General features: G+C 38.5%; 2 protein-coding genes across 7 annotated transcripts; one reads left to right on the forward strand and one right to left on the reverse strand.

The window, feature by feature from the left end:
• The first annotated feature begins 1 nt into the window (after position 1).
• On the forward strand, positions 2-2861 carry LOC113655606 (NADH dehydrogenase [ubiquinone] 1 beta subcomplex subunit 1). Of its 5 annotated transcripts, none has more exons than XM_027166204.2 (3): positions 2-135; positions 1481-1625; positions 1870-2861. In XM_027166204.2, exons 2-3 carry the CDS (start codon positions 1486-1488, stop codon positions 1904-1906), a joined length of 177 nt encoding a protein of 58 aa, XP_027022005.1. In that variant the 5' UTR covers positions 2-135; positions 1481-1485; the 3' UTR covers positions 1907-2861. The 5 variants fall into 5 exon arrangements, with proteins under 5 accessions (XP_027022005.1, XP_027022003.1, XP_027022004.1 ...); XM_027166202.2 differs by having other exon boundaries at positions 112-218; XM_027166203.2 differs by lacking the exon at positions 2-135 and adding an exon at positions 219-355.
• riox1 (ribosomal oxygenase 1) lies at positions 2431-12191 on the reverse strand. 2 transcript variants are annotated; one of them, XM_047801816.1, is made up of 15 exons: positions 12036-12191; positions 10954-11067; positions 10625-10779; positions 9934-10033; positions 8684-8797; positions 8394-8500; positions 7827-7934; positions 7708-7742; positions 7398-7576; positions 7199-7303; positions 5797-5938; positions 4709-4829; positions 3533-3632; positions 3109-3195; positions 2431-2644 (listed from the first exon to the last, which is right to left on the reverse strand). In XM_047801816.1, exons 1-15 carry the CDS (start codon positions 12099-12101, stop codon positions 2576-2578), a joined length of 1602 nt encoding a protein of 533 aa, XP_047657772.1. In that variant the 5' UTR covers positions 12102-12191; the 3' UTR covers positions 2431-2575. The 2 variants fall into 2 exon arrangements, with proteins under 2 accessions (XP_047657772.1, XP_047657773.1); XM_047801817.1 differs by lacking the exon at positions 12036-12191 and adding an exon at positions 11319-11465.
• Between the last annotated feature and the right edge of the window lie 668 nt (positions 12192-12859).

Below are 12859 nucleotides of genomic sequence, written 5' to 3' on the forward strand. Positions count from 1 at the left end.
TACTTGATATATAGTGCGCTACATGAGGTCTAGAAGTTGTCTTGGTTATGCACCCTACGTAGTGCACATATGTAGGCAGCGAATAGTTGTTTGGGATTCTGCCTCTGTGCGGTTACCGCTAGTCTGGCGTTAACGGTATGTACCATTATATTCCTAAAATAGGGATGCTTTAAATGGTGTGCTATTTCCGAAAACACTTTCACGTCGTCGAATTAACGGTAAATGATTGTGTTTTAAAAATATATTTTCAACCATTAAAACACCTTTGTTAAATCCAATATCAATAAATACTGTTCAAAGAAATATTACACTGTTGGTATGGTCCTATGACCTCCGCCTGAGCAGCTTGATACCGGTAAGCTAAGCTAAGCTAAACAACACAACGGTAAGTTCAAACAAACTAATATATCAGTGTATGGATAATAAACATGACATAGTTGTTCTGTTATTGATATGGTTGGGTTCTGTAGTAGTTTATTGAATTTACGAGCAAAGTGTATTGTTTGTACTTAAAAATCTAGGACTTTAGCTGAATTAGCCAAGTTGTTTGCTAAGTAACGAGATTTTTGGAGATGTTTGTTACTCGTGAGTTTTTCATTTTCATTTGTTTTTCCTTCCTATATTTTATTCGAAGTGTTTTCTTAATCATTTTGAGTTTTCCTTCTAGTTGAATGTATTTGCTCGACGTTTGCACTCTAGACATTGGAGTAGCTTTTAGCTAACTGACCCTGACTCCTGAGTTATACCCATAGCACACTAATATACATACAGCATTACTACTAACATGTGCATTATCATCTCAACAGCAGCTTCTTAATGAGCTGATGGATGTCATTACAGTAATTTATCTGTTAAATATTCAGCAGAACCAAAGTATTCGGTAGAGACAAAAGCAGAGAGGAAAATGTTTCTTTAGATACTGTTCATTTAATCACATGCATTTATACCTGCAATTATTTAGCTGAAGGCATCACATCATGTACATTTACAGCATTTAGCAGACACCATTATCTAGAGTGACTTAATTTATACAACTGAGCATTTGAGGGTTAAGTGCCTTGCTCAGGGGCCCAGCAGTGGCAGCTTGGTGGACATGGGATTCGAACTCGTAACCTTCTGATCAGTAGTCCAACACCTTAACCCCCCCCCCCCCCCTGTCTCAAGCCTGGTCTTGACATTTAGTCAAGACCAGGCTTGAGACATTTAGTCAGAATTGGGACACACTGTAGTCTATCCAGAATCTATGCCATGACTCAAAAGTGTAATGAGGTGCTACCCCTAAACAAAACCACTTCAAGTTCTCTTATTTATAGTCAAGAGATAACTGTTAATGTTTAACCATAAAGAGGTAACCATGAGTCACCCATCAGTCATATCTGCTTATCCCAACCATCCTATGCAAATAATTGTATGGAACAGGGCCTTTTCAAATACAAGTTTAACACCCCTGAGTGAGATCTAATATATAATGTGGTTTCAGATATAATGGTGAACTTCGCAGCAATGGTGCGTGAGCACTGGGTGAACGTACTGGTCCCACTGGGCTTTGTCATAGGTGTCTACCTGGACAGGTGGAACGATCAGAAACTGACTGCATTCAGGAACAAGAGCGCATTGTACAGCAGGTGCGTTTCATAAAGGAAGTGCTGAATTGTGCTAACAGAATTATCCAAGAGCATTGATTATGTACATTCCTGCTCATTTATGTGAAGATTATATGCTAAATATAATGTGTAGTAAAGTATATGTGGCTTAGTGCTGAGTTTAGACAGTGATTGCATTTCAGTGTACATGTACTTTTACCAGCGTATTGATACACCAGGTTTGATGAGAGCTGACTAAACCCACAAGGTGCTCTTTTTGTTGCAGGGAACTGAAGCCTGGTGAGGAATACACCTGGAAGTGAAATCCTCCTCTATGTATTTATTGGACTTCCTTCCTTGCTTTCATAATATCCTGTCATGCTCAAAGCTGTAAATGAGTTTTCAATAACGTTTGTGATGTACAATATACAGATATAACAAAAAAAAACCCTGTGTTTTTGTAGTACTTTCTCATTAGCAGACAAGGTTAGAGTTTCAGTTCAGTTTTAAATCACCTTATACTGGACACTGTTTAAATACCAGTTTACTCTTACTCTTCTGAGCTGATTGTGGGAAATGCAAATGTGACCCTTGCTGGGGAAAAGCACTGGAATAATACCTTCCACATTTATATTTAATTATGCTCATAACGCTTAATCATTCATGATATTCAGCCCTATAAACTACTCTGATGTGTCCTTTCTGACTATCTCCCTGATTCTTAGCGTGTGAAGCAATAATGATTTGCATCTAAACACTTTCACTGCAGATAGAAAAAAGTTGCACATTTCAATCACAACATCAAAAAAGAATATTTTGATATATAAAAATTCTACATCACAAAGGCTTCAGAAATTCAACTCTTTATTGCAAAGGTTGTAACGTTTTCAATCAGTCAATTGCAATTTTTATCCTGATCTCGATTTTTATTAAGTGAAGAAAACTGGAACAACAAAGACTTGTTCCAGACGGACGGTCATCAGATGGATTCTTCACTTAGTGTTCAAAGGTTCTCTTGTGTGGATCAGCCCTTTTGAGAACAGCATCTCTGCCAAGGACACCTGCAGAACAACAGACAAACTTCCGATCAGGACAAGAACTTTAACAACACTGACTTTACACAAGGATGTGAAAAAAAACCCCTCATCCTTAAAACAAAAAAAAAAATGAGGCTACTGCAAAAAAATTGGTGGATCAGGAAAAAACTACTTATGTTCCTGCTACGTATTTAAAACATTGGAAATGGATTTGTATAATATAAACAGACAACTGTTTTTATTTCTTTTGTTGCAAAGTCATTTTTTTATGGGGGGGGGGGCTAAAATATCAGACTTATAGCGTTATTGGCAGAAACAACACTATCGTACCATCTCAAACACTGGAAGACAGTGTTAGAACATCATTCAAGTTGATTTTCATATCAGGTCAATACAGATTTTGAATTTCTGTCTGTTAATTTAAGCACATGTATTCGCACTTGGATAAGATCTTATCAAGATACTATCAGGTTGATTTGAGATGTCACCTTTTCTTCTGCGGAGTCGCAGGGTAAACTTGAGACGGTGATGAACTTCGGGTACGAGTGGATCAGGAACTCGACCGCATCTGTGTGCTACAGAGGATAAGCCCAAACTGAACGTTAGATGTAAATAATAAATACAATAAGTTGATCTCTAAGCATCAACAACAGTAGATCACTAAGACCATTTTGCATTATTGCTCAGCTATAGATTACGTCTTTGTGAACTTTTTTATATTAGTAAAGTAATAATCTACAGTCTCTCAGACATGATGGTTTCTTTCCACTGTTAAACAGAAGAATGTAGATGAAGTGCACCTGATTTTGTATGTATGATGAACTGAAGTTTAAACACAAAGCAGGAGGCTACAAACTATTTACAGAATGTTACTCATCACACTATCTCTCTTCGCTCTTCCACACTTCTTACTTCTGCATTTAACTCCAGGCTTTTTGGCTCCTCTTTGTGATAAACTCTGGAGTTCTCGGTGGTGTAGTAAAGATGCACGGCCTCGCCGTCACTGCACAGCCTGCATACAGTAGAAAGATGAGAAGAGTCTGAGTCTAAAACTGGAGCAATGAAAGGTCTGGAGCAATGAAAGTTCCAAAAGAGGAGCATTTTTTTTTTGGAAACAGCACAATTACACAGTTCTTTTGAAGGGGGAAAAAGGGATGAAGGGATACCAGAGCTGCATCCTAAATGATGCACTATACAGTATACGTTCGAATATCCCCCTCAAAAAAAAAAAGTTTGATTACAACACACACATTGTCTTCGGTATTTATTAACACTCCGAATAATATGCAGTCATACAGGGTTGTATCCTTGGTGCTGCTCTACGCCTCTGTGCCTTTGTCGCCAGATGATGTTGTTGTGGAGGTGCAATACAACCAAACAACAACAAAACAAAGCCTTATCTTTGTTCATCTACAGTGTAAAACCCAAACTACTTTACGCTGTGATGATTTCGGGTTGTATCGTCAGCTCCGCTGCTTGCTGTCATCTTCCGTTTTTGTATCATGAACATATATTACTGATGGGGAGACGAGGACAAATGGTCATTCGAATAGAAATTTTCACATTATGTGTGATTGTAGTTTAAAATGCGACAGTCCTAGAATGTACTCGGTCATCTAGTGTATAGGCTTTTAGAATCTCAAATGGACCGCCGTGACAGATGAACGGTCGATGGCATATGACATCAGTTGAATAAGTTCATCATCATGCGGGTTCCTGAGGTGCACTATTATGTCAACACACTACTCACACTATGTTCTACTCTATGGTCTATGGGAGGTAGCTCGTGTTGATGGGGTGGTATTCACAAAGACTCATGTTATATACGCCTATAAAAGAGTCAAAGTATTTATCTAAATTCGTTTGTTTTTCCAGCTGTTCCAGGCTAAATGTAAAAAAAAAAATTATATATATATTAAAATATATGGAAAAGGTGTTTTCTTCGGAGTACCACCACCACAGTGACAAGTAAAAGTACAGTGTAATACTACTGGGTTGAAAGCAGCATAGATTTCCCAGACATGATGTTTTTACACCTCAGACACAAGTTCCCCTGCACTCATTTATGTGGAAGACAAGCATACACACCTGGCGATCCCTGCACGGAGGAGTCTTATTTTGGTCTGAAGCTTCATGTGGGTTTTCAAATCCACGGCCTCTCCATCCTCGAATCGCACAGGAGCGCCGTACACGCTGCTCGCCGTCTCCGCTACACACACCGGCACACACTTGTTACTAATCATGTCAGACACCCTACTCTCATATCTTCACACATTTGATTTTGCTGAAGTGATTACAGTGAAACTGTAAGACATCCGAAAAGCTTAGTTTACTAATTAGACAGGATTTTGCAAGGATTTGTTTTTTTGTGGTGGTTGAGTTCAAAATCCTCGATTTTTCTGCAGCTTATTTCAAAATTTGCAGTGTCACTAGGTGAAATTGCATTCTTGATTGTTTTTTTTTAAACTCCTACCAGTGAATTACACAGGTAGTTATGTGCTATGATAACTTTACTCATGCATGTGACTTGTTGACCACTTGGGGCTGAACGCTCACTGTGATGGCATTAACGTGTCTTGGCCCAAATCTGCAGAAATAGAGAAAAATTACAAGCTCCTCTGATTATTGCAGCATTTGATCTGTTTTGCCTAATTTATGCCATTGCAAAAACCCTAGAGGAACTGATTGGGATCAGTTTACAAAAAATGTTTGTTGTCATTCAGCTTTTGTTGCGGTCACTGTTAATTTTAGCTATCTGTAACGCTAATAGTACAATTGGTTTGGATTTTTTTTTTGTTAGGGACTTTTCTTTTTAAATACATTTGAAACACTGAGTGGAAGAAAACACTAACAATTAAAGACCACGTTTGTTGTTGCTGAGCGTTTCGAAATAAACTACTCTATAAACACACGGACACTTTTGCTTAGCCCACTAACAAAAACCTCTCTCTAATTAACATTAACTAGTTTGTTAAGACTGTTCAGGTTTGAATGATTGAAATTCGCTCTACATCAGAATTAGCTGAGATGGACATAACAGATCAGAGATTATGCTGCTTCTGTAGCTACATTCCAGTTATAGTTTTAAAAAATATAATGCCATGTATATCATGTATAAAATCCCGGCGACTTATGAAGAGTCAGGATTAGCTCATAAAGGGTTAATAGATAGTTACCTGGAGTTAGCACGGGTGGCAGGCAGTCGTGTAGAAACTCTCGTGCTTTCTGATCCACAGCGGCGTCCACTGGAGCGTAGGAAGCTAACTTCTTCATTAAACCCTCCATCTGGGACAGGAATCGGTCTCTGCGTGGATCTTCCTAATCACACACATACAAACACGTGTCATAAAGCTTAAAGTGGGATGTCGCTGATAAAGATGCACCATTTCCAGACTTCATGACCTAATTAATCTCCATGAAATATAAAGAGATTTACGTTTATGGTGTATTTAAATTAATCGCACGTGTCAAACAAGAACAAAAGTACGACCAAACCGTCAGGATTATCAGCATTCCCACAGACTAAGCAAAGACTCCTTACAGCTAAACTACAGTGGAATTACACTCGACATCGCCAGCTTATAATCCACTGGAACGTCAGACAGAAAAAGTCCTGGGTCAGTATTTAGGAGTTTCTCCTAGTGACAAAATTCTCAGAAATGTGGTTGTTTCTCCTTAAAATTAAGGAGAAGATCCCAGTAAAGATAAAAGTTCTTCATAAAGCATCTTAAATCTTAAAAGAGCTCTTAAGGTCAAAAGGTGTTAGGAGTAGTGAGGAGGACTTTTAAAAGGCTTAGAGTTTCTTTAGCAGAAGAGAAAATGGCTGAAAGGTGAAGAGGGAGAAGAAATGTGTTGTATACAATATTTAATAATGATAGTGAGTTAATAAGATGATACAGATACTTGCACTGTGCAAGTCGTGGCCTAATGGTTAGAGTGTCTGACTCGTAATCCTAAGGTTGTGGGTTCGAGTCTCGGGCCGGCCACGACTGAGGTGCCCTTGAGAAAGGCACCGAACCCCCCAACTGCTCCCCGGGTGCCGCAGCATAAAATGGCTGCCCACTGCTCCGGGTGTGTGTTCACGGTGTGTGTGTGTGTGTTCACTGCTGTGTGTGTGCACTTTGTATGGGTCAAATGCAGAGAACGAATTCTGAGTATGGGTCACCGTACTTAGCCGTATGTCACGTCACTTTCATTTATAAACACACAGATTTTCGTGCACCTCTAATATGATCGGTCACGAGCGTAATCCCTACATGATATAGCCTCAAATATCTTAACATAGAGACAAAGTAAAGGCTTATAATAGACCAGATTTTAAAAGAGCTCCTATTTATTTTTTAATCGAGTTCGGTCTTGAATCGGTCTTAAGATAAGATTCCGAGTTAGAAATGTTTAAGATAAATTATGGGCTCTCTGAGATCAATCTTAGAATCTTCATAAATCCGGGACCTGAACTTTGAGCTGTAAAAGTTTTGATTGTTGAGGATTCTGCTTGTTAACGTGTTATGACTTAGCATTACTTCCATTTCTTGGCCTTGTGGGAAAGTGTAATGTAGGGTGAAAAGAGGATGACACCTTGTCAGAGTTCTGTACTCCCATGTAGGTGAGATAATCAAGAGGAAGTCCTTTTCGAAACTCCGCATCCTCCTCCACTGCCATTTCCAAAGCCGCTGGCATCACCTGAGAATCGATCGGAGAACTTAAAAACACGACAGCTCAAAAACCAGTCTTAAAAAAAAAAGAAAGATAAATAGATAAATGTGACAGGATGTACCTTCAGAAGCAGATCACCCCAGCTGTTCCTCTGGTATGAGGAGATGGTGATGTGTAGCGAGTGGGCGTCCGGGAGGCAGTTGCCCTGGTGAATAAACCCACGGGGGAAATACAGCAAATCACCCGGCTCCAGCACTACGTCCAGCACGGGCTTTCCGATCTCAGACTGACTGAAATTAGCTGAAGGAGACGAGGATTAGTGAAGATAAAATAGATGATTGCGTCTTTAAGATCCAAGTGAACCAGAATAAAAAATTGCTGCTTGGCAAGGACGTAACTTTGGTGTGGCATTGAAGTAAAAAATGACTTACGGCTTGACACAAGCGATAACACATCGTCTTCGGTTCTAGAGAAATGTACGACAGCGATATTAGTCTACGACGCTTAAAATAGATCATCATGACCTACTGAGAGGAGAGTGCTGACTCACCGGGGGTTATACACTCTCCAGTGCTTCTTGCCTTCCAACTGCACAATAAATGCTTCGATATCGTCGTAATGTGGTGCGAATCCCTGTGTTCCTGCTGGGGTTAAGTACCTTCACACACAAACACAGAGATTCAGCCAAACAAAAAGCAAACATTTCTGATTTCACTAATAGGGCTCAGGGTTTTCTGTGTTACTGACTGAAATCTGCCACATGTGACGTTTTCTCACACTGATTAAGAACTTCTCAATAATCAAGCTGAGAGAATGTAGAGCTATTTTTCAATTCAATTCATCTGGATAGCGCTTTCAAAAATGGAAATTCTCTCAAAGCAGCTTCACAGAAGTATAGAAACCGGATAAAAAAAAAGAAGTAAACTTTAAAATTAATTTACTATTTATCGCTAACATCGTGAGCAAGAATGAGGTGATGATGGCGAGGAAAAACTCCCTGAGACGATATGATGAAGAAACCTTGAGAAGAACCAGACTCAGAAGGGAACTAGTACTAGTACAAGCGTTTCCAAAGTCCCTGCTTAAGTGTTTTGCCTTAATCAGTGTTTCCGCTTACACGTTGGCTCCTGCCATGCTGCCGAACTTTTCCTGCAGGATGGACAGGACGTTCCACACGGTAGAGGAGAAGGCCTGAGGGTTCAGCATCCTCAGCGAGCAGCCGTTCTGAGAGCAAAAGAAAATCCAGATGATCAGGAAGTGAAGCATCCGAGCCACTCAGAATACGAACACAGATAAACAAGACAGAGCAAGAACACAGATAAAAGCTTCTTGACTTGACTTGGAAATACAGAACTGTGATTATCTTACAAACAGTTAAGATGAAACTTAAACACCATTCCCTCATACCTCATAGAAATTCCACACTGTGTAGGGCAGAGCTCTCCCTGGAGGATTGTGTGTCTCTCTCTTGCCGTTTGTGTAGCTCGTCACATCCAGATTTACTCCGTACTGGACATCATCCTGTAAAGCAGAACACAGAGGATTGCTACTAGAACAGATAACTGCTGTTCTAATCACCGGCCAGATTTAATTATTTGACCAATCGTTTTATTCCACTGACAATCACAGTTATTTGATAACAGCTACCATTTATTTACTTATGCACTAATAATAGTAGCATTTGCTCTGTAGTTTTGGGTCAGATTGTGGTGCCCCTGGAGCAGGGAAGTTTAAGGGCCTTGCTCAGGGGCCCAACGGTGGCAGCTTGGCAGTGCTGTGGCTTAAACCCCAATCCTCTGATCAATAACCCAGAGTCTTAACCAACTGAGCCATCGCTGCCCCAATAAAAATCAAAATTTTCATTCATTTTAAATGGAAATGACGAGCTGTTCATTTTATCCCTTAGCTACACTTATTGTTGTGGAACATCTTTGAAACAGGAATGTGCTTCCTGTCTTCGCTTACTTTACAACAGCTATAAACCTCTCTGCTTTTTCCTGACATGCAGCATTAATAGTTGGAATTTTAACTCACTATGCAATCGTGTTTATCTGTCTTATAGGTTAAAATGCTTATCAAGCAGAACAGGGAAGATCAATAGTTTTAAATACATCACGACATCCTCGATAATAGATAAAGCAATACTGAGGCATGGCGATATGTCATTACAGTGTAATGTCTGTTGTATTTTCTGGACTGTGATGCAGATGATCCGTTACATCAGGTAAAAAAAAAAAAAAAAAAACTTGTAGCATGAACTAATGTATGTGTTACTATGCTTGCATTAGCATTTCTCTTAGCTCTTGTCTTTATATCATGGAGCGCCAGCATTTTACGGTAAAGTCATGGAACGCTACGCTACATTTACCTGTAATATGTTACATTTACAGCATTTGGCAGATGCCCTTATCCAGAGTGACATACATAAGTGCTTAAATCTCTAACATTGGCTACATTAATGCTGGCTCACTATTAGCCAAAATCCTCAACCATGCTAAATGACCTTAGCATTAACACTGAAGTACTGAGAAGGCAAAAGCTCCTCTAAAGTGAATGACAGGTTTTCAATAGTTGAATTGCTGCTTGTCTAAGATAAAATTGTGCTTTGATTCTCCAAGATGTAAGTCGCAATGGTTAGATAGCAGATAATAAATTACGTTTCTCAAAATGCGGTCAAACTCTGCCGTTGAGAAAAGGCCATCATAGTAGTGTGGATTCTGGCGTCTGATCAAAAGGGGCTTCTTCTCCCAAGTGTCCCTAGTAGGGAGGAAAAAAAGACACAGAATTACAAATCGGTTTGATGATAAATTTGTCATTTCCACTTTCAAGTGGTGGCCAAGGGGACTCGGGCGAGGGAACTGGGGTAAGGAGCTCTGAGAAGGGAACGGAACGGAACTCAGGGATGTGGTAGCTTAGTTCGAATCCCAGGTCCACAAAGCTACCACCGCTGGGCCTGTGCCCAAGGCCTTTATCCCTCAACTGACCTGAAAATAATTAAGTTGCTATGGATAAGGTTGCCGTAAATGAATCGCTAAATCTTTTCAATTAATTTTAAATATACACACAGCACTTAGCCTACTCTACACTGGTCTGCAAAATTCCACGTATCTGTCTTGCAGAGTCTAGAAGAGGTTGGTCTAGAGAAGTGGTTGGTTTAGAGTTTCAGCCCTTAGTTCTGTGTTGTCCTTTTTAACTGTGTCTATATACTTTGTACTCATCAGCTACATACGATTGGTTTCAAATCAGCAAGAACTTTTCAGATCCCAGAAACTTAAAGAATATTAGAAAAGTTTAAAAGGGATTGATCTTATGCACTGATACGTTGATGTATGTGAATGAAGGCTGTACCTGAAAAAGGTTTTGGCTGTAACAGGATAAGTTATCCACTGAAACAGCATGTTCGCTCGCTCCCTGCTGTTGTCCACATCAGCCAGCTCAGTAAGAATTGTGTGAAGTGCGTCATTGCGTACGTGATCGGTCCCGTTCGCTGGTCGCTGCTCCTCCTGTAAGGTCATTTAAGTTCCAGCTTATCACTCGGGTATTTATCTTAAAGCATAGATATGGAGTTATGAGATATTTATAAGTCTGGACCCACTGACAGGTCCTGGGAGTTTAAGGGGTTAAACCTTGAGCTAAAGCACTCAAAAATGATCATTGGTACAGGGTTATGAACATACATTGACAAACTCATCATGATTTTCCTCCTGCTTTGTCTTTTTCTTGGCACTCATGGTTGGCTGTAGTCCATGCTGCTTCCTCTTCTTTTTTTTCTTTAATGGTGAAATGGAGGCCTGCAGATTAAAAAAAAAAAGATTTCAAAACAAGATCAGATTTTTTATTTATTTATATTTTTTTAAAGCTTATACAATTCTGACCAGCTGATACACTGTAAGTACAAACAGTAATAGTAAATAGTTCATTTTTTCTAAATAGTTAACAATAACTACCAAAAAACATCATTAAGAATCACCATTATGCGGAGCTGAGTGAAGCACAATTATTTTATAAGTCAGTAAGAAATGTCAAGGCCTAATTTACTTACCTTTTGCTTAAAATAGAACAATTCACTTCACCGTCTCCTATGATAAGTCTCTTTCATAAAGACGTCTTACAGGTATATGACACCTCGGGCATTAAACGCAGCTGAGATTAAAGCACATTTAGTGATTTTTGCTGCTTGAGGGAACTTTGTGGAACTGTATTCTGTTATTTACCTATATAATGTCTTCATTCTGTCCTAAAACCAAACAAACAGTTCATATAAACCCACATGATGTGTAGTGATTGGAATGAATAAATAAATAAATACATGAGCCAATATCATGAGTGACAATGTCTTATGTGACTTTATTCCCATGTGTAATGCAAACATCCAGCTTTGTAGGAAACCGTGTAGTTACACGTCACGTACATTTTTAGATGTTTGATATCACAATAATATCGAAAACCGCGATAAAATGTCCTAATAAAAGCATGAATTGCTCACACAGTGTTGTCTTACTGTGAAAAGTAAATAAGGAATGGAATGTTTTACCAAAAACATGTAAACACTTTAACCACAACAGTAAAGTTAAATAAAGTATTTAAAAAAAGGTATTTTTAATAATTTGTAGTTTAAAATGCTGTTTTGCTTTATTGGTGTATAGATATAGCTTTGCTCCACACTGCTAGCATTAACCACATAACAACAACTAAAAAGACATAAAGCCTGCTTCGACTAATAGTACACATTCGATATACAATATTAAAACTAATATACCTGTGTATGTGCAGTCTTTTCTTTTAATGACTGGTAATAAGCAAACGCTGACTTGTTTCTCTCCATGCTGCTACCAGCACCAACACGAGACAAGGTTGCCAGATCCGGAAAATCCCCATTTTGTTGGAGCGAACCACAGTTTCACACATCACCCCGATAAAAAAAAAAAACGAATTCCTTAAATATATAATAATCTTGTTTATAAAATAAATAACACAACATATAACATTTAAATATATTGCTGACTTTTCTATTAACCATTCTAAATCCCTAAGTAATTTAAGAGAGACTTTTTAACTTATCAGTCATTTTCTTCCCCCCATTATGCAATTTAATGGTATGATCCATCTCTATGCTAACATTTAACGATATTCTGTAAAACATGACAAAACTAATGCAACAGCTACGTATTTAATTCATATTGAATACATTATTAAATCTGAATTTTAAAACACTTAGAGTCTGTATCTGTAACAACACAAAAAAGTTAAGGTTGGATGTAAAAGTAATAAAAAACTGGATTATATTGAAATTGGCAACACAGACCACGGCGTTTCTTCGACGTTTAAATTAAACTTTGTTTCTTTACCCCCACCTAGCGTATCGGAGGTTAACGACAGTTCATGTAATAGCTAATTTGTTACGATGTATTTTTTTTATTTAACGTATAAAAAAATATATCGTTTAAAATGTCAACCGTTTCTGAAGTCAAAAATGTCGATATTGTCGTTCTGATTTATTTTCTTTAAACTGATTTTAATTAAACAGCACATAATTTAGTTGTTGACGTTTTTAACCGCTAGATGGCGCCATTTTGACGGTTA

The sequence above is a fragment of the Tachysurus fulvidraco genome, chromosome 16, assembly GCF_022655615.1.
Source record: "Tachysurus fulvidraco isolate hzauxx_2018 chromosome 16, HZAU_PFXX_2.0, whole genome shotgun sequence".
NCBI classification, from domain to species: domain Eukaryota; kingdom Metazoa; phylum Chordata; class Actinopteri; order Siluriformes; family Bagridae; genus Tachysurus; species Tachysurus fulvidraco.